General features: G+C 33.9%; 1 protein-coding gene, 1 long non-coding RNA gene and 1 pseudogene across 2 annotated transcripts; 2 read left to right on the top strand and 1 right to left on the bottom strand.

Moving 5' to 3' along the window:
* Positions 1–7,619: 7,619 nt before the first annotated feature.
* LOC108819765 (uncharacterized) lies at positions 7,620–8,766 on the bottom strand (annotated as a pseudogene).
* Positions 8,767–12,614: 3,848 nt separating this feature from the next.
* Positions 12,615–13,274, top strand: LOC130498404 (uncharacterized). Its single transcript, XR_008937302.1, has 3 exons — positions 12,615–12,752; positions 12,842–12,890; positions 13,147–13,274. It is a non-coding gene; the product is annotated as an uncharacterized LOC130498404 (long non-coding RNA).
* A 4,420-nt stretch (positions 13,275–17,694) lies between these two features.
* LOC108819330 (AP2/ERF and B3 domain-containing transcription repressor TEM1) lies at positions 17,695–19,045 on the top strand. The gene has a single exon (XM_018592342.2). It carries the CDS (start codon positions 17,770–17,772, stop codon positions 18,832–18,834), a length of 1,065 nt encoding a protein of 354 aa, XP_018447844.1. The 5' UTR covers positions 17,695–17,769; the 3' UTR covers positions 18,835–19,045.
* Positions 19,046–21,144: the final 2,099 nt, after the last annotated feature.

The raw sequence follows: 21,144 nt of genomic DNA on the forward strand, positions 1-21,144 counted from the left end.
TTTGTTTATGGATCTAAGCAGCATTTTAAGATGGGCCACAGATCAGCCCATATCTTTAAAGCAATAATTTTGATCTAAGCAGCATTTTAGATGGGCCACCGATCAGCCCATATCTGTAAAGACAATAAATTTGAGTTGCCCTACCTATTTTTTTTTCTGTCAGCTCCCTACCAAAATATATTTTGCAGATGTATTGTTGTCCCAAAAGACGGGCACACTAAGATTTCTTATCTTTGATAGACCATGGTTGTTATTTTTTCAAACATCTCTCAGTGAAATTTATTGAAAATTACTTTTGTGGCAATGAAACAATAGAAAAACCTTAGTTGACAAAAAAATAAAACAATAGAAAAACCTTATTTTTAATAGAGAGGGTATCAATAATAAGGTCTTTGAGCCTATTTCTTTAACAAACTAGTAACATGCAGAAGAAACTTGGCTGTTAAACCTAGTAACTTGGCTAACTTTGATTGGAAAAACAGATGATAAAACAATATAAGTATGCAAAAAAATAATTAGTAACTCTACAGAAATTGTATATTTTTATTAAACTATTTAATAGAACGATTGGTAAAACAGTATGGATATACTATTTCAAATTATTATAAATTTAGTATATAATATATTTATTTATATTGAATGTATTTATATATTAATATATAAAATTAAGAAAGATATATAATTATTATTTTAATAATAATACAAATTATGTTTATATCAAAAATATTTTTTAAAAAAATAAATATTAGAATATTTCACATTAAAAATAATTAAATTTATAATTAACTAATAGTATATTTTAAATGAAAAATAATACTTTAAAAATACTTTTACTGTAAATTTTATTTTTGTAAAATTTATTTAAAAATATAAGTTTTAATTTCTGGATATAAAATATTTTTATGATAGTATTAAATAAAATAAAGAAATTAATTATATATTTTTCTTAATTTTATCATTATAAATAAAAAACTATACTAAAATCTTTATATGAGAACATTGACCAAAAAACATTTCGAGAGCATTAGAATTTGGTAAATATTTTTTTAACAAATGTTGATTGAAAATGTAGAACATAATTTTTATGCTAATATTCTATCATCATTATGTAAAAATCAATTTAGAAAAGAGCTGTAAAGAAAGATCAGCCTCCAAATTTTTTTTTTCATGGCATGAAATAATTTATGAACAAATGCTTATTGAAAATACTTGTAACGAAAAGTATTATTCATTTCCTTACAAAGATGAGCTGCAGTGTCTGGTAATTGACCACGTTAGGTGATGATAAGTGACAATCTTTGTTTTTATTTTTTCTTTGCATCTCTTGCATTTTAGTTAGCTTTCTGACTGTTGTATACTAGCACGACCGGTGAGACTTCATACTTATCTCGATATCATCTCTCCAGCTCAATAGATGTTGTTTATGATTGTTAACAGATTTTAATAATATTACTATAAGTTACAGCCTTGGCTCTCATGACTTATAAAGGTTGATTACAATCCTTAGTTATAAAGCTTTGACAGCAAGCTCTTGTAGTTAAGACCTTTTTTTTTCTTGTGGCTAAGACTATTTCCAATCCACTTTTGTTTTCATCTTTATATAATTTTTATAAAATAAAACATCTCTATTATAGAAGTGTATTTGATACAATATAATAGAATTCTTTTTTATTTATAAGAAAAATATAGAAATATGCTATTTTCACTTTTAAATATAGAAACAAAAAGTAATATTCTTCTATATTTTCTTTTCAAATAAAAGAATTATATTACAGTACATTGGACCAAATTCACTCTAAATCTTTATTTTAGAATACAACTTCCTGAAGCACCATTCACATTTCTTCTATAAATTTCTTTTCTTAACTTTAATTTTCCCACTTGAAATTGAATATTTGACGGTGGGTCGGTGGCCTATTGGAAAATGTTGAATAGTTTACACTGGAGCCTAATTGCAGGCAGGTCGCGTGTTAACTGTTAAGGGCGATATGCCGTATAGTGTTTATATGTAAAGAATAAGTATAAATGATGGTTTTAGTACTAAGATATATTATTTCTTATACTTGTATTTACTTCTACTTCAGTTTATGTGTAAGCTAGCTTTTAGAAATTTTATTCAACGTCAATTATTTTTAAGATATAGGTTTTTGAAAAAATAAGTTTTTCTTTTGTTGTTGCTCATAATTGAACTACTGAGATGAGAGACCAAAACATATAAACTTAGTCTACTTTTCATTGGAATTCGCACTTGAGATCTGTAAACTCACTTCATCTGAATGGTTTTGTTGATATTCTAATAGAACATACACGTTATACTGTATATAATTCTCCTCAGTTTTCACGATGATAACTCTTTTCTAAGCAACTTGTTTCCTCTCGAAACGTAATAAAGTCCTAGAGCGAGTCACATGATATATCTAGCTGCGTTTTGATATAAGAAAAACCTAGTCTTTTCAAAGCTGCAATAATGGACTTATAGACTTCGACCGAGAAAATCAAACTCGTGTTTTGATTAGAATTACTTTATTTTACATTTTCCAAATCCAAAAGTAAATGAATAAGCTAAAACATTTTGAAAAGGTGTTTCAACCCACAAATCAAATCCATTTCATTAGATAGAAGAACTCTAGCTGAAGGCAGACAAAAGTTATTTGAAGTTTGAGCCGTCCAAATACATTTGGTTTTGTTGCGGTTTACTTGTATCGTAAATTCAAAGCCAAAATCTAATTAAATAAAAATACTAAAGATTCTTAGTTTTACCTTTTACGAATGGGTTACTCTTTACTGACGTTAACTCAATCTTCGTATACATGATATTTCCATAATATTAAGTTAGGAGACCACCTATTTGTATCGTCCAGACTGCCCACGGTTAATGAACCATTCATGTCCGCTTTTTCGGTCTCTGGATCCCATCCCATTCTAACAATCGGTCCGTTAATATTTACGAAACCCTAAAATCATTGTTTACAGAATCTACAGTCACCATATTAATTTTCCACGTATTTTTCCTCATTCACATGGTATTATAAATTACATTCTGATATATCATTCATCATTTCACTAATCTAACTCAAGCATTTTTAACTTTAGAATTCTAAATGAATGTATGACAGAAAAGATAAATCAATTTTGATAACATAAATAGTCAAATCAGTTTTTTTTAAAACATTTTTCATATATCACAACTCTGGATATTACACTATTATTTTCACATTACATGAAATAACATTAATCGTTTCGTGTATTATATTGTCAACTTATGAGATATATGAGCTCCAAATATTTGTTATTGAGGAGCTCAAATATATTGTGTATTCATTTCTTCAACGCTCTTTGAATAATTCAAACTTCTGTACAAATGAAAAAATATATATTGAATTTATTTTCTAAAAAAGTATTTCTCTATATAAAGTCATAAGGGCATTTTCAATGGAACACAAAAACTTACTCTATAATTCACTCTAAAATAGAGTAACTCTATTATAGAGTTGGATTTGATCCAATGGTTCACTCTATAATAGAGTTACTCTATAAATAGAGTGAATTATAGAGTAATGTTACTCTATAATTCACTCTATTTATAGAGTAACTCTATTATAGAGTGAACCATTGGAGCAAATCCAACTCTATAATAGAGTTACTCTATTTTAGAGTGAATTATAGAGTAAGTTTTTGTGTTCCATTGGAGATGGTCTAATGATCGACCGTATAAGAAGGGTTATATTAATCACCAAAACTAACTCGATATGGTCTTCCATTTGAAATCTTTCACGTGATTCGAATTTTATATGTTAAACTACAAACTGCATCTTTCAGAAAAAAAAAACTGTATTCTTGCGTTGGTATCCGAATGAGATACAAATAAGTGGAATAAATAAATTGTATATGTTTATTTAAGTGTATAAAGTGTATATGCTTATTCAAAGAATCTGTAACAGAAGTGGATGTTCTGTATTCATTGACATCCCACAATCCAGGGTTCAAATCCTCATTATCACCTTTCTCCACACGATATATTAATCTTAACTAATTAAGAAGACAAAAATTAGGTAACTACGTGGTAAGTATTTATCAACTGATAAAATATTGTTATTAGCGAACAGCGTTTTACAAGACTGTATCCGGCAGTGATTTGTCCATTAGTCTTATTTTATTTAACTATTTTACAGATGAATATCTGGACAGATATATTTGGCAGTTGTATTGACTTCATAGATATTTGGCAAATTTTTGGTCAAAAAAGAAGATATATTTTTCTCAAAAAAAAAAAGAAGATATTTGGCAAATCTATCGACTTCGTTGACCTCGATGCATGCAAGTTAATTGTCTACGGGTCTTTTGGGTTACATTTTATAGTGGTGTTATTTAACTCTTAACTAGATCTTGAACCGTGCGACCGTACAGATATTAATTTTCAGTTTTTATTTATTTATACTAAATAGTATATTTGTAATATTTGATCGTTTTATATTGACTAAGTTAGGAGTGGATATTTGCATATCCACTCGAATTCGGTTAAAATATATCCGGATTTGAGATTTTGAATTTAAAGATTCTAACTCTATTCAGGTATTTATAAACTTCGGTTCCGGTTTTATTCGGATTGTTAAGGATTTGATAACCCGTTTAAATTATCTTTAATTTTTTTAAATTTATATATCTTTAAATTATTTGAGTAATGTAAGCCAAAGTACCTAAATTAAAAATTTAAAATAGGTTTAGGTTGAATATTTGGATGAAGAATAAATATATATTTTAAGTATTTTGGTGTTTTGATTATTGTTTATCTACTTTAGATGTTTACTTTCGACTATTTTTTATATTTCAAATATTTTAAACAACTTAAAATAACTTATATCTTGGATATTAACTCGAAAAATAGCTAACATATTGTAGTATATAAATATGATTTAAATACATTCGAATATCTGAAATATTTCGTTCAGATAAGGTTTGGTTATGGTTCTCTAGATACCAAAATGGTAAATCCGTTTGGATAGTATCTAGTTTCGGTTCAAATTTGATAATATTATTTTCGTTCAGATTTGTTAAACGAAGAGTTGATATTATAATTTTCATGAATTGTTTGTCTAACAAAAATGTATTTTTTTAATTTGACATTGATTTAATTGAAAAGTTAATAAAGTATATTTAATTCAAATTTAATTTTAGAAAACACATTAATGTAAGTGGAAAAGATAAAGCATTAAAATAAGAAGTGTTATTTAATTGTGTATTTAATTCAAATTTAATTTTAGAAAATGCATTAATCAAAGTGAAAAAGACAGCATTAAAATATGAGTTATTCTTGGGTTCACCCTCTAGGGTGAACCTTTAAATTCACCAACCAATAGGATTCAAGTATTTTATATTTAATATTTTTTAAAAAAGTAAATAAAATATTGTTAAATTATATTATGTTTTCAAATAAATAGCTAAAAAAATAAAAATAGTTGTAGTTGCAAAATTTTTTTTTAATAAAAACTCTAAACTCAAAATACTAAACCCTAAATACTAAACCCTAAATACTAAACCCTAAACCCTTGGGTAAACACTAAACCGTTGGATGAATCATAGTTTTAAAAATTAAAAAAATCTTTTTTTTTCAATTATTACTGTTTTTGTTTATTTTTAGCTATTTATTTTAAAAACATAATATAATTTAAGAAGATTTTGTTTCTTTTTTAAAAATATATTAAATAAGAAATACTTGAATCATATTGGTTGGTGAACCTAAAGGTTCACCCTAGAGAGTGAACCCAAGATTAAATCTTAAAATATGAAGTATTATTTAATGTCAGTAACATAGAAGTGTAAATAACACTGAAAACTAAGAAGGATTCTATATGTGTACTTTTCTTTTAATAATATAGATGGACCGGCTTGTTTTAAGCTTAAACTATATGCCGCTCTTGGTTTATATAACAACTTTTTTTTTGGGTAAATATATATTACAATAACATTTATTAGTAACGGAGACGTAAGTTTACGATTACTAACTTAATTAGGGTTCACTCATTGATCATTGGCACGTAGGCAACATATTACGGAACCGACAACAGCAAAATCAACCTATATGTAAGAAAGTTACGTATTCGAATAATGCTGCATAACGAAAATACATACTCAAGTCTGGGATATAATGATCAGCACTCGCGGTTCATATTATCATGTGATATCATAATGTCATAAGACATAGGCATAGCTATACATATACACCATGAACACACATTTATATATTGGACACGTAAGTGTATGCATTTTATGTAAATGTGTGAATAAACATCTGAATAGAGTAAATTAAGTGGGCAACTAGCATGAAAAAAAAAACAATGTTCTTTACAAACTAGATCACCAAGAAAACTATAAAATCATTTGTTTATTTAGAAGAAACATATATAAGTACGCATTTTGTTGCTTTCAAAATAGTAGCAACTAGCAAGTCAATTGTTTTTTCTAAAAAAAAAACAGCAAGCCAATTGATTTAAAATATAGATTGATTGACTTATAAATAATGGTTTGTGCGTGCCATGTCTGTCGGCTGAAGATTGCCCAATTAATCTCTATATTAATTTGGCCGAGACTGTATAATTTTAGCGTTCAGACTTATCTTTAACTGGTTTAAAAATATCAGACAACTGAAAAGATATATTAATGTGATTATAAAAAGATTACCATTTCTTTTCAGTTTGTTATTTTCAACTATTTTGTTAGGCTTTCACATGATTTTTTACTTAGCAAACAAACAATAACAACAGCCATATATAACCCCACTCGCATGCATAGTGTGATTAAAGATAGGCAAACACAGTAATATGCTAAAATACTTTTTTCTAGGGTTCAGTTTCATTTAATATAAACTAGGATCGGCCCGCCCTACGGGCGGGAAGTTATAATAAAAACTATTTTATATATGAATTTATATTAATTTTGTAAACCATTTTGAGATTATATTGTTGTTTTAAATAAATATTTTTTGTTTGAAATAAAATGATAATAATCTTCATTATTTTCTATTTTGTAGAGAATAAAAAATTAGTAAAAATAATTTATAAAATGTAATATATATATATTAGTATTATTTATATTTCAATTTGACAAAATAAAAATATTGAATTTAAATAAATAATACTAAATGTATTTCAAGAATATTTAATTTTTCAAACACTTTTACACAAATTATTTTTTTCATGATAATAAATTAGTTTATCTCCAAACTAAATCATTTAAAAATAATATAAAATAATTAAAATATAATATCATTTAAAAACATGTTGTTTCATTGGTAATTATACATTTCATTTTCTCTGAAAACTCAATTAAACCTTTTGTCAGCAAAAAAAATGCATTTTTATACGTTTTTCCGTAAATTACTAATTTTGTTAAACGCAAGACTACTATTACATATGCTACCAATCAAAAGTTTAGGTTTAATGTTCTTGAGAATACAATTTGGGGCAAATCTTAAAAATAAGATTGATATTAGAGATGATCTAAGTGGAACAAATACTACAATGTTCCCTCAAATGTCTTATTCCTATTTTCTCAACCCAAATTGAAAATACAAAATGCATACATCAAAATAAGACACGAAACTCTGTCTTGATTTGGTTTCATTCTGTATTTTGTCATTTTACATCAAAGACAAAAGGATTGAAAACAAAATTCAAACTGGAGACTAAACAAAAAAAATCAAAGAAGCTCAAATGTCTGTGTGTAAGATATGTCTAATCTCGAAGCTAGAAGGAATTCCTGCAACAATAAATATATATTCAAACACGTTGTTTCAATCATCAAGAGCAAAGGCTGTCTTTAGTTCTTACCTCTGTGTTGCTCATGTAGCCAGGCGTTTTCCCTACTCCACTCGACATTCCCCAACCCGAGCAGCTCTTATGATCAACTCCTCCTCTTGTACATCTAGACCCATTCCATTCCTTCTATTTATAATTAATACTTTCACCAACTGTTCTCGACTTCTATCCTATGCTTCCTCCTCCATAGTTCACATTGAACTTTCCATTTACTTCAGATTTTGATAAGTAACTCATACCACCATTATTCACCTATAGTTGATTTTAATTGACAGAACTATTCCCTAGGCAACCGTACCTGCTAAGACTTGTATTATTTCAGGGGTTAAACAGCCTTCCAAACACTCCCTCGATATAATTCAGCTCATCTCGAAACGTTGCCACATGGAGAGAAGCTGCCGCCGCAACTCATTGCTGGACTGTACTTAACGTCAAATTTTTCTCCATGGCCGGAGTTTGGACGCATGTTAAACACATGGTGTTAATTGTTGAGAAACATACTCATTCTGGTACTTTCAAAGTTATTTAAGCTGCCAATGTTGTTGTTTGGGTTGGGAGGCGTTTCCTTAGGGACAGCCGCTTTGAACTCAACCATATTACCATGGAACGTCTGTAGCCTCTTCATTGTATGTAACAAACCCAAAGCCTCTTCGACGCTGAGTTTTGTGGGTCATACATCACCACCAGATCAATGATAATCCCAAACAGAGGAAAGTACTTCTTGAAATCAGTCTCTGTCACTGATGATGCAAGCCCTCCTAGAAATATGTTTTTGAGTGTGCTGGACCAGGCGATCCCTGGAGGCTACTGTTACTTTTTGTTCAGTAACGTGTCATCATCTCTTGAAACCGCCTTCTTCGCTTCTGATTGCACACACCAATAAGTTAACAATTCTTGAACATTACAAATTTGCAATAAACGTACCACTATTGCATAACGAATCTGAAATCATGCACTGGCAGAAATGTAGCATTACAAATTAGAACAACCAGATTTAGAGTTAGTTATATGTGTAACATTCGGCGGTTATAGCAGTTGAAGACTAATAACGTCCGAGAAACTACTACATAAATGAAAGATGAAACTACAAAGAAACTGCTGCAAGAGCCAACAGAGATAAAGCACTATAGAAGACTGTCTAAAGCAATCAGCTTTGAGCAACACATGTTGATTTATTTTTTTAAACATATATGCTCTTCTCTTCTCTGAAACAAAAATGAACTCTGATTTTAAACACAATACGCATGGAATCAGTAGATTGTCAAACTTACATATTTACCATAAATCATGTCATTCTCAAGAATCCCATAATGTTTCTTTAGTTTGCCAAGATGAGAGGTATAGTCAAGACTCTAACTCCTTATCTGCCATTGTCAAGATTCCCACAGTGTTCTCCGGATTCGACTGCAATCGCACAACACGAAAAGATCCCCTAAATCACAAAGAAAAAGGACAATTCAAAAGCTCTAATGGAATAGAGTGTACCTGGATTTTGGCACCGCAGAAAAAATTGACAGCTTCGGTTTGAGCCTATAACCTAAGGGGAGAGTAATCTCCATTTCTCATCCACTGGAGTTGTCGATGCATATCATAGTCGCCTACACACCAAATCAAAATCCACTAATTAATCTAAACTACTCAAAATCAGAAGCAGACGAAATTCGAAAATCACCTCGAGCACCATCTTATCGAGAGAATAAGCTGATGTTTGTGTCGCACAGAAAAAGTCAGGAACCTCTGAGATTTAGTTTAGATCCCATAAAGTGATAGGACTTGTGCTTCTTGCAACAAATCAGTAAGAAGCGTGTTCTGAAGTTTGATCGTTTTTAGAAAGAAAAAAAAATTGACCGTCACGGCGGAAGACGAAGAGGATGAACTGTTTAGGAAAACCGGAGATTGACTAACCTTTTGTATCAGACCAATTAGAACCAAGCCCATATTGTCACGTAAGAGCCCATCAAATTTCAAATAAATGATGCGTTGCGTTTAGGGGAAGTAGGACACGTGTTGCGTTCTCATGATATGAATAAGTGATGTGGCACTCTCAAAGAAGAGAGTGCTTTTCTTTATATAGATAGATATTACAGCTATGTGACAAATTTGGGTTTATGTTTCGTTTATCTAATAGTCAGATAACAGAAAATTTGATATCCATATCATTAGTTAAAAAAGTATTATAGATTTGGATGGAATAATATGGTGGTCTTTCAAAAAAAAGAATCATAATATATCAAAGGCATTCGTACCAAAACTGATCGGGTACATAACAAAAATTCCACTCAGAAAGGAAAAAACAAGATTTGTCAATAGAAGTCTTAAACCAATGACGAAAGGCTCCGAAATCCACGTGGAATCCACGTCAGGTAACCAATGGTTTTTTTTTGTCGTTGAATTGTATTATTAAGCCTTCAAGGCAAAGAATTCCGAACAATAAAAACCAGCAAAACAATATAGAAAACGGATATACCAGTAGGGATCCAAAATAAACTAACCAATACTTATTACGATTCTCTATGATAAGGTTCCTTTGCTGGTCAACAAAAACAGTCTCCTTTCTCACATGTGTACTCACCATTTTTTAACACAATGTTAATTACTCTCCATTATTCTACAATATTAATACTAATACCTACTATTCAATATTCGACTCTATTGAGAGAGACAGAGAGATGTTGGATTAGCAACGGCTAGAGAGAGAAATAGAGAATAGAAGAGAGAGAAAGTAGAGAAAGTAGATCGAGTGTTGATACCGGCGGTTGGTCGGCGCGCGAGCGTCTGTGCCACCGCCGGTGTCCGTTTCCTTCCAGTTATAACCATCAGCCTCTTGTCTTCTCTCCATCTCCTCCGACCTCCGCCTTGTCCGATCTCTGGTTAGTCTCCAATCGTGATGGGTCTTCCGTGGAGTAACGACGCGGTGACGGGAATGATGGCGGTGAAGATGTCTATAGATCGGGTTCCTCTTCCGGGAGACGGAGGCTCTCACAGCTCCGTCGCCGCCGGCCTTTTGTTTCCGAGACGGGGAAGCTTCTTTAGTTCCGCCGTCTTCGGCTCTAGCTTCCGGGGGGTGAAGACTTCCACAGTCTTGCGTCGCCGGCGTTTAGTCCCTAGATCTTTTTAGGTTTTAGTTTCTTTTATCTCTTTTATTTCTGCGTTTATTTGGCCGTGGTTTGTGTTCTAGTCGAAGGAGTTTGAGTCTCTCCGGCGGTAAGGATGGTGTTGCATGCGAAACCTTCCCTTGGGTGCTTGCGGTAAATGAGGACGGATGAGATCTCGCTATGGCGATTGAATCTCTCCACCTATGGTTACCCTAGGTTGAAGGGGTTCGTGATGTTGGTGTGTGAGCTTTGGAGATCCGGTTTGGTTCCGGTGAAACGAGGGCTGCTATCTCCGGTGTCAGCGAGAAGCGGTGATGGTGTGATGGTGCGTCCGATCTGCGCGGCGGCCATAGACACGAGGATACCCTAGCTGCTAGGGTTTTGGATGTTTGGGTTTTGGGCTATAGGCCCATTTCGATTTATTAACTGGTCCAGATGTGTTCGGGCTTTGTAATGTGATTGTATTGTGTTTGGTCTTTGGGCCTTTTTCAATTTTAAAAACTTAATGGAAAAAAAAAATACTAATACCTACTATTCTATCTTAGGACAGCCTAAAATCAATATTTAAATAACTGACAAAATAAAAACTGTAAGTTGAAGCTTGACGAACAGGCGTCGTTATAAAGGATCTTCTTGCCATATCTGGCTTTTTTAATCTTAACATTTTACCAAAAAAAAATATAGGGAGAATTACCAATTGTGACTCAAAACTTGGAGTCAAACCCAAAAGAGTACCCCAACTTGGGTCAAAGGCAAAAGTAACTTAAAAGGCTATTGAAATTACAACTATCTCCTTGTGAACAAACAAAAAAACGGATTTTTTTTTACGTTTCTACCCCTCGCAAGTCGTCTGTAAACAGACGACTTGAAAATAAGTCGTCCAGACGACTTTAAGTTAAGTCGTCTGGACAGTTATTCTTAAACATAATTTAAAAATTTTGTAAAAAATATTTTGATAAGTGAAAAATTGGAATTATGTAATTAACATATGTCTTAAGAGATATAAATTAATATATAACAAATTTCAATTGTTTTCAGCCCAGATGAGTGAAAGTAGTGAGTCATGATATTCTTTAGTTTATGTTTCATCAACATATGTTGTAGTATTGTATGTGTTCTTAGGGTTAGATTTTGGAAAGCATTAAAACCGTTTTTGAAAATTTTTAAAATTACCTAGGCGTGTTCGTTTCTGTGTATAGTAAACACTATTGAAGTATAATTTGATTTTATAACGTGGTTAGTAAGTTAATTTAGTCATTTTAGTTTAGGGGTTCATTTTAGGGTATTGGACGACTTAATATTTAGTCTTCTGTTCCCAGACGACTAAATATTAGGTCGTCTGATGTACATTATCAGCCAGAATAAGTCGTCTAAACCGGACCAAACCTTAAAGTTTACCAATGTACTTTTAAAGCTAACCGGATTATTTACCCAATATATAGGTGATTTTTTTTTTTTTTTTTCATTTTCCGCGAACAGAAACCCTAACAGTTCTCTCTCACCGGCGATATCAAAGGCGATTCGAATTCCCACTATTTCCGAACAACCATCGTTCTCAACGTCGGCTATCTATCTCACTTCATTCTCACCGTTGTCGCCGCAGCTTCTTCTAACCCTAGCGCCGCCGATTCCTCTAAACCCTAGCGCCCCCGCTTCCACTATTTCCGAACAAACCGTCGCCCTCGCCACCGTGCTCACCAACGTTCTCACCGCCGCTTACTCTAAACACTAGCTAGCACCGCCGTTTCTTCTAAACCCTAGCGCCGCCGCTTCTTCTAAACCCTAGCGCCGCCGCTTCTTCTCTGTAAACCGTAGCGCCGTTTCTCTGTAAACCCTAACGCCGGTAAGTCATCAAACTCGTGGAAAAGATGAACATAAAACGTTGTCTCTTTCAATTTACTCATTCTCACCGTTTCACGTTTATTTTTTCAGATCTATAACCACAATGACGAGTACTCGAACTCCTTCTGCGACTAATCAGGTCCGCTTGAAATTTTTCTACTGGAAGACTTGTAAGTAAGTCGTCTGGAAAGTCTTCAACCTGGACGACTTAGTACGTCCATTTGGAAGACTTTCCAGACGACTTAAATATAAGTCGTCAACTAAGTCGTCCAGTTGGACGACTTTCTAGACGACTTATATTTAAGTCGTCTACTAAGTCGTCTGGAGTAACAATTAAGGCGTGATTGATTTAGCTTGTGTTCTGACTTCTATTGTTGTCTTTGATTATTTTGCAGACAAAAAGGATGGATATTCCAGAACTCCCCCGTAGGTTATACACATTAGGGGAAGAGCCAGAACCCCACAATAGCATTTCGTATCATACGGATAACACGAAGTTGCATACTGCTCTTAGGGAAGCTCTCACTGATGCTGAATTTGAAGAGCTCAAGGAGTCGAGATTGGGAGTTTTCATCAAGTTCAAGGAGCAGGGATTTGGTTGGGCTTCAAGGCTGGTTCACCACTTGCTCGGTTTAAAGCTGGACATTAAGAAGAAGTACGAGATGTGGTGTCTCGTTGGTCCAGAACCTGCGAGGTTTTCACTGTTAGAGTTTGAAAACATCACTGGTCTAAACTGCGACTACATCGAGGATCTTGAGACACCAGAATGTGAAGTTACCCCACAGATGGTTTCTTTCTGGGAGATGATGGGAGTTCATCGGGAAGCTGGGCCAAGTACTGATCAGATAATAGCAGCACTGAAGAGATGCGGGGATTGGTCCAGGGAAGATCGCAAGCGACTCGCGTACCTTTCCATCTTCACTGGATTCATTGAAGGGAAAAAGTTCTCAAGCGCTACACGAGCTACTCTCGCAAGGCTAGTGATGGATTTAGAAAGGTTTGAGAATTATCCATGGGGGAGAGTCGCGTTTAAGGTGCTGATGGACTCTTTGTGGAACAAAGATATTACTGGCTGTTACACCGTGGATGGCTTTATACAAGTTCTTCAGGTCTGGGCGTACGAAGCTATTCGGGATTGGGTGCTAGTATTGGTCTACCCAGAGCAAACAGTCCGTCTCCACCGATTCTGGCTTACGACGGCAGCAGAGGCCGCAGATTCATGAAAGCTGCTATCTTGAGTCAGGTACCTTTCCATCTTCACTTAATTAAGTCGTCCGGAAGGTCTTCCAGCTGGACGACTTAGTAGACGACTTATTATAAGTCGTCTGGAAGGTCTTCCAGCTGGACGACTTAGTAGACGACTTATTATAAGTCGTCTGGAAGGTCTTCCAGCTGGACGACTTAGTAGACGACTTATTATAAGTCGTCTGGAAGGTCTTCCAGCTGGACGACTTAGTAGACGACTTATTATAAGTCGTCTGGAAGGTCTTCCAGCTGGACGACTTAGTAGACGACTTATTATAAGTCGTCTGGAAGGTCGTCCAGCTGGACGACTTAGTAGACGACTTATAATAAGTCGTCTGGAAGGTCGTCCAGCTGGACGACTTAGTTGACGACTTATAATTAAGTCGTCTATTTAGTATTTTGTTTCAAATATCTAACTCGATTCTTCTTCTATTTACTGCAGACCCGCGTGATCAACTTTGTTGAGAAGGACATTAGTGAAATGTGGCCAAAATGGGACTCTGAGGTTGATGACGTGCCCGCGGAGAACATCATTAAAGTGATGTATGATCGGAGACCGTGGAAGTGGACCATGGATTGCTGGGAAGTCACTGGTACAAAACCCAAGTTTGTGACTCCATCGAAAAGAGCCAAAGAGATGGTTGTGGAGGAGGTGGAGGAAGACAATCAGAGACCTCGGAAGAAAGCTCGTAAAGAGGCTCCTAAAGAGGCTCCTAAAGAGGCTAGAGAAGAGGCTCCTACAGAGGCTACAGAAGAGGCTACAGAAGAGGCTAGAGAAGAGGCTAGTTGGGTGACCAGAGAGGAGTTAGAAAACATGTTCAAGGACTTAGGTGACATGATGAAAGAGGGGTTTAAGAAGTGCATCAGGGAGATTAGGAAGATCTCCGATAGATTGGAAGCTGTGGAGAAGAAGGTTGGTGTCACCAATCAGGCTACCCCTCAAGCCCCAGAAACCGGGGTTAGTAAAAAACACCCTACCCCACAAGCCCCAGAAACCGGGGCTAGTAACAAACAGACTACTCCTCAAAAGGATCAGCCTCCACTTCAAACCAATCATCCTACTCCTCCCACCAGACAGCCTGCTCCTCAAAAGGCAAAGCCTACTCCTCAAAAGGCGAAACAGCCTGCTCCTCAAACTAAACAGCCTGCTCCTCAAACTAAACAGCCTGCTCCTCAAACGAAACAGCCTGCTCCTCAAACTAAACAGCCTGCTCCTCAGACGAAACAGCCTGCTCCTCAAACGAAAAAGCCTTCTCCACAAAAGAAACAGCCTTCTCCTCTGCCCAAAGAGGTTAATATCAAATCTTTAAGTCGTCTGGTCTTTGTATAGATTTGTAAATATATAAGTCGTCTGGAAGGTTTTCCAGCTGGACGACTTACAAATAAGTCGTCTGGAAGGTTTTCCAGCTGGAAAACAAAAAATGGGTAAACATTTGAAAGTAGGTCCAAGAAAAGGGAGGGCATAAGGTACTCTGATCCGTACAAGAATATAGCTATGGGTAACACGATAGATTCATCTCCCCTTCACATACAATCATCCTCTCTTGATCTTTGTCCCCATTCTTATTATCCTGTATATTTAATTAAGATTCGTATAATTGATCAATAATTGTGTAGAACCATTGGTTATAGATTATGAAACGTTCAGAACTACAAAAGTTGACGTTTTATGTTATGCATTCACACCAATTGTTTAGTTTTGATCTCTGATGCCGTGGAATATAAGTCTAAAGAAAACTTGAGAAAACAAACAATAAAAAAACAGTTGGGAAGTTAAGTTCAATGGTTTAGGAGAAATATGATTCGTTTATTTCAACCATCAACTAAATCACCACTTTTTAACTAGTATAGGCATACCATAAACAAGCTGAGGGTTCGATTTTATGCTTATGGATAATTAAATTCATTTCTCGTGGGTTGTCGATATTCAATTATAAGAAATATGATTGAGTGATGTTGTAACACACAAAATAATGAAACTAATTTTATTTGATTATCAAAATTATTCTTCTACTAAAAAGGGATGTCCTATTATATTTGGATATTGTTTAAGTTAGACGTTCTTCTTATTAATCAAAGCTTCAGACAATGTTTCGAAGGGACCAGTCACTCTATAAGATTAGGAGGTGTCCCATGTAATACTCAGCCATAAGCTATGATCTTGTTCCTCCTCAACATTGATAATATCATATCTTTCTATCACAAAGGTTAGAAGAAGAAACTTTCAACCGATCGCGACCCACAATTGACTACGCGTCAGTCCTCGGTCCTTTGGATCACTGCCTCATTGCATCCCATATTTCTGTAAACCCCAAAATATAGTTGGCAATTAGAGTATGAATCTTCTCTCCAATAGAGAGTGAACAGATTAACGCATGTTCTTTAAATATTACCTTTCTTCCAAGGTTTGATTTGAGGTTCTTTATAAATGTTTTTAAAAACGTAGCTTGATGGATCTCGTGTCCGAGTTAAAAGGAAACCTTAGAGCATGATTATTGCAAAGGTTCTTAGCAAAAGTTCTTAATATACATATATGTATATATGTATATGTATATATTATATATGCGTATGTAATTATTTGTTAAGGACTTTACAGAAATCGAAACCGAAATTTCCTTAATTAAAAAACTTTTAGTTTCGGTTTTCGTAAAATCCTTAGCAAATAATTACATACGCATATATAATATATACATATACATATATATACATATATGTATATTAAGGACTTTTAGTATATATATGTATATATATGTATATTAAAGACTTTTGCTAAGAACCTTTGCAATAATCATGATCTTAGTGCAATGTATAGACTTAGCAGCATAGAACAGACAGTGAAAGATTCTACGTACAAATGTAAGTGCTTAGAGGATAAAACCAAACTGAAGTAGCTATAGGAAACATAGAAGAAACCAACGATGATAGTCAAACTAAAGCAAACAAATTGCATAAACTGTAAAGAGAAACGTTACATACCAAACGTGGAATGGCGAATAATAGTTTCAAGAAAAGCTTCAAAGGGGGATGCACAATTTTACAACAAATAAAAGAAAAGATGAGAAGGTCCAAATGTCATGTGAGCCCCCTTCCCACTTGGCTCCCTATTATATCCTCATCTCTGCTACACATTGCCCATTATTTCTTCTACATATCTCTCAACTAGTCAACTCTAAACAGTAACTCACATATATTTTTTGCAATTCTCCATTTCGATATGGACCATTCAGTTAACTGGATATGCATATTACTCTCTGTTTAATCTGCAAGCAAAAGAAGAGATATTAACATGGTTATTCTCAAAGCCTCAGTTAAAAAAAACAACATGGTTAAGTTCTAAACGCATCAAGAAACTCATTGCTAAGTAGAGTATTATTCTCTGTCTCGTAGTCAGATTTTCAGAAACAACAGATTCCTTTTCAATGTCCATGTTCTCTCAATGCATTTGATATATGGCCACTAGTACCCATATTTTTTGGACTGGCCCTCTTTATCTCTTCCCATGAAACTTCCTCTTAACTATTTCATTTTGCTATTTTTGCAAGACTTGACCCCACTCTTCTGCATCTCCCCCCCATTATTATTATAATTTCAACTTTTCCTTCATACGTTACCCACATTTTACATTTATCTTTTGCACATCCTATCATGTTTTAACAAATAATATCAAAGGGAACATACATGCACTCCCCTCTCTCTCTATATATATACACATACTCAAACCTCATCTCATAAAGCCAACACATCCCATTTCTCTATTTACGTTCAAACAAAAAATGGATTACAGCTGTCTAGACGACAACACTAGCAACAACAACAACACTTCAGAAACTCTCTCCATGTCTACTAAGAAGACACCATCTCCTCCTCCTCCGGCGTTGCGTCTCTACAGAATGGGAAGCGGCGGAAGCAGCGTGGTCCTCGATCTAGAGAACAACGGCGTCGAGACAGAGTCGCGGAAGAAGCTCCCGTCGTCGAAGTTCAAAGGCGTCGTCCCTCAGCCCAACGGGAGATGGGGAGCTCAGATTTACGAGAAGCACCAGCGCGTCTGGCTAGGCACGTTCAACGAGGAGGAAGAGGCCGCCGCTTCCTACGACGTCGCCGTTCGGAAGTTCCGCGGCCGCGACGCCGCCGTCACGAACTTCAAATCTCCGGCCGACGATTCGGAGTCTGCTTTCCTCGAGGCTCATTCCAAGGCCGAGATCGTCGACATGCTGAGGAAACACACCTACGCCGACGAGCTTCGACAGAGCGAGAGGAAGTTCCTCGACGGCGACGGTAACAACGGAAAACGGCGAAAGACGGCGACGGCTGTTAACGAAAACGACGGCGTTTCGAGAGAGTTACTTTTCGAGAAAGCCGTTACGCCGAGCGACGTCGGGAAGCTTAACCGGTTGGTGATACCGAAACAGCACGCGGAGAAGCATTTTCCGTTACCGGCGACGACGACGGCGGCGAAAGGCGTTTTGATTAATCTGGAAGACAGGACGGGGAAAGTGTGGCGGTTCCGTTACTCGTACTGGAACAGCAGTCAAAGTTACGTGTTGACCAAGGGGTGGAGCCGGTTCGTTAAGGAGAAGGGTCTCAGAGCCGGTGATGCGGTTTGCTTCGAGAGATCGACCGGACCGGACCGGCAATTGTATATTGACTGGAAAGTCCGGTCCGGTACGGAGGTAATTAACCCGGTTCAGAATGTGGTTAGGCTTTTCGGGGTCAACATTTTCAATGCGGCGACCAACGCTAAAACAAACGATGAGTGCGGTGGAGAGAAGAGATCTCGAGAAGTTGATTTGTTTGCGTTAGGATGTTCCAAGAAGCAGGCCATAATCAACGCCTTGTGACCCATTTCATTTTCATCTTATTTTAAAAATTTATTTTCCCTTTTGTAGAAAAAATCTAATTGGCAAGTTGTAAATTAGGATAAGACAAGAAAATGATGACTAGGAAATAGTTTTTTTTTCTTTGCTCACATCTAAAATTTGGGTTTGTTTCCCACCGTTAATGAATATGATGTGTTCATCATGTGATAGAAAAATATGTGTTTGGACCTTATCTTATATCTCTTTTCTGGTCAAAAATATTATATCGATTTATATTGGTTTTATAATCCCTTTATTGCAATGTTTTCAGTTGAAACATGAGATATTTGTTTTGAGTATTTGGCCAAACTAGTATTTATGCATTTAGTACTTGTTTACATAAATGGAGAAAATATCTTATGGGATCAAATAGAATAGTTTACTGTCAGCATGTCCAATAATAAAACGTGTGTAGGATACGAAGATCTTTTAATGTGTTTGAGATGCTTAAAGGGAGAAGAACAATGACGATTGTTCAAAGATTCTGTACGTTTCTTAAATACTGTTTTCGAGTAAGATCTGTTCAAAACACTGACCACAGATCATTATTCATTAATAACCTTCACGGAATCAACACTACGATTTTAGAACCACATACTTGTAATTAATAGAAGTATATCTCGACGACTGACAATTACTTGTCTTTTGTCTAAGATTCATGCATCTTAATAAGAGGATCTTGCTTGTTACCCGAAGTATAGTTGTTTTAAAAAAATATTAATCTATTCTATTAATTCTTCAACATGTCCAATTGATATTAGTTGTGTCCATTTTAAAATATAATTTTGTCTAAAATATAACTACATAAAGTAAACTATAAATTCAACTAAGTATAACTGTATCTTAAGTGTAACTGCTCCACGTTTGCTAACCACTAAAAATCCTATTTTAAAGGGATATGAATATGGCAACAAAATGTAGATGTACGTATGTTGACAGAAATGATAACCATCTAAATATAACTGCTCCATATATTATGTCCAAGAACTAAAATGAATTATTATACGTATGTTGACAAAACAAAACACATGTGTACATATATGTATATATATAACATTAGTGTATTTGATTTAGCTAAATCGTTAACTAATATCTTGATTCAAGTCTCAGTAAAGATATATATATACAAATATATAAAATATTTAGAAAATACACAAATTTAGTTTTTATATTTTATTTTCATTTGACATATAAAATATAAAAATAATCTTGATTATTTAAATATTTTTTTGTAACAAGTTAAGATTTATGACATTTAATTGAAAATATCAAAAATTTATAAATATTTATTTGTTTAATGTAAATAATAAAATTAAACTTCAAATCCAAAGTAAAACAAAAGTAAAATATTATTAATAAATTGTCGATAACAGAACTGAAAAACCTAACTACTTTATCAAAAATCACAAACAGATTTTAAAAACAAAATTAAAAACTAAAAAGGGTAAAATTTATTTATTGGTTTAACCAGTGGCTTAACCCGGTAACCGGATTCCATGTTTTAGTGATTTTTGCGGGTTTTGTTAGATTTATAAATATAAAAACTTAAAATTCATAAATATTTATATGTGTAATGTGAATAATAAAATTAACTTTCAAAAAGTAAACGAAAAGTAAAACATTATTAATAATTGTCGATAACAAAATTGAAAAACGTAACTTCTTTATTAAAAATTATACAAAACAGATTTAAAAAACGTAAATAAAAACTAAAATAAAAAGAGTAAAAGTTATCTATTGGCTCAACCAGTGGTTCAACCGGTAACCGGGTTACGAGTTTTAGTGGTTTTTTTGTGGATTTTATTGAGTTTTAAATATCAGAAATTATAAATTCATAAATATTTATATGTGTAATATGAATAATTAAATTAAATTTAATATCCAAAGTAAATCAAAAATAAAACATTATTAATAAATTGTCGATAACAAAACTGAAAACTTTAGCTTATTTATTGAAAATTATACAAAACAGATTTTAAATACATAATTAATTATCTTTTTAAAAGTAAAATTTATTTATTGGTTTAACCGGTAACCGAGTTCTAGGGTTTAGTGATTTTTAACGGGTTTTACTAGATTTTTTCACAAAACTCAAACTGGATTTATCTTGGTCACCGGATTTACCGGTTCATTCGCAAATCCGAATACAGTTGATAGTTTTTACAAAAGCATAATAATAATATATATAATTTTATTAAAATATTTAATATATGATCATTAAATAGAGATTTCCTTAAAATTTTGTATTTAATATAATTATCAACATCCATTTTTATTGCAAACTATTCTTCC

This window comes from Raphanus sativus, chromosome 8, assembly GCF_000801105.2.
Source record: "Raphanus sativus cultivar WK10039 chromosome 8, ASM80110v3, whole genome shotgun sequence".
NCBI classification, from domain to species: Eukaryota; Viridiplantae; Streptophyta; class Magnoliopsida; order Brassicales; family Brassicaceae; genus Raphanus; species Raphanus sativus.

Bases quoted from the DNA above. Each gene is read 5' to 3' on its own strand.
- LOC108819330 (XM_018592342.2), top strand. From the start codon at position 17,770: ATGGATTACAGCTGTCTAGACGACAACACTAGCAACAACAACAACACT.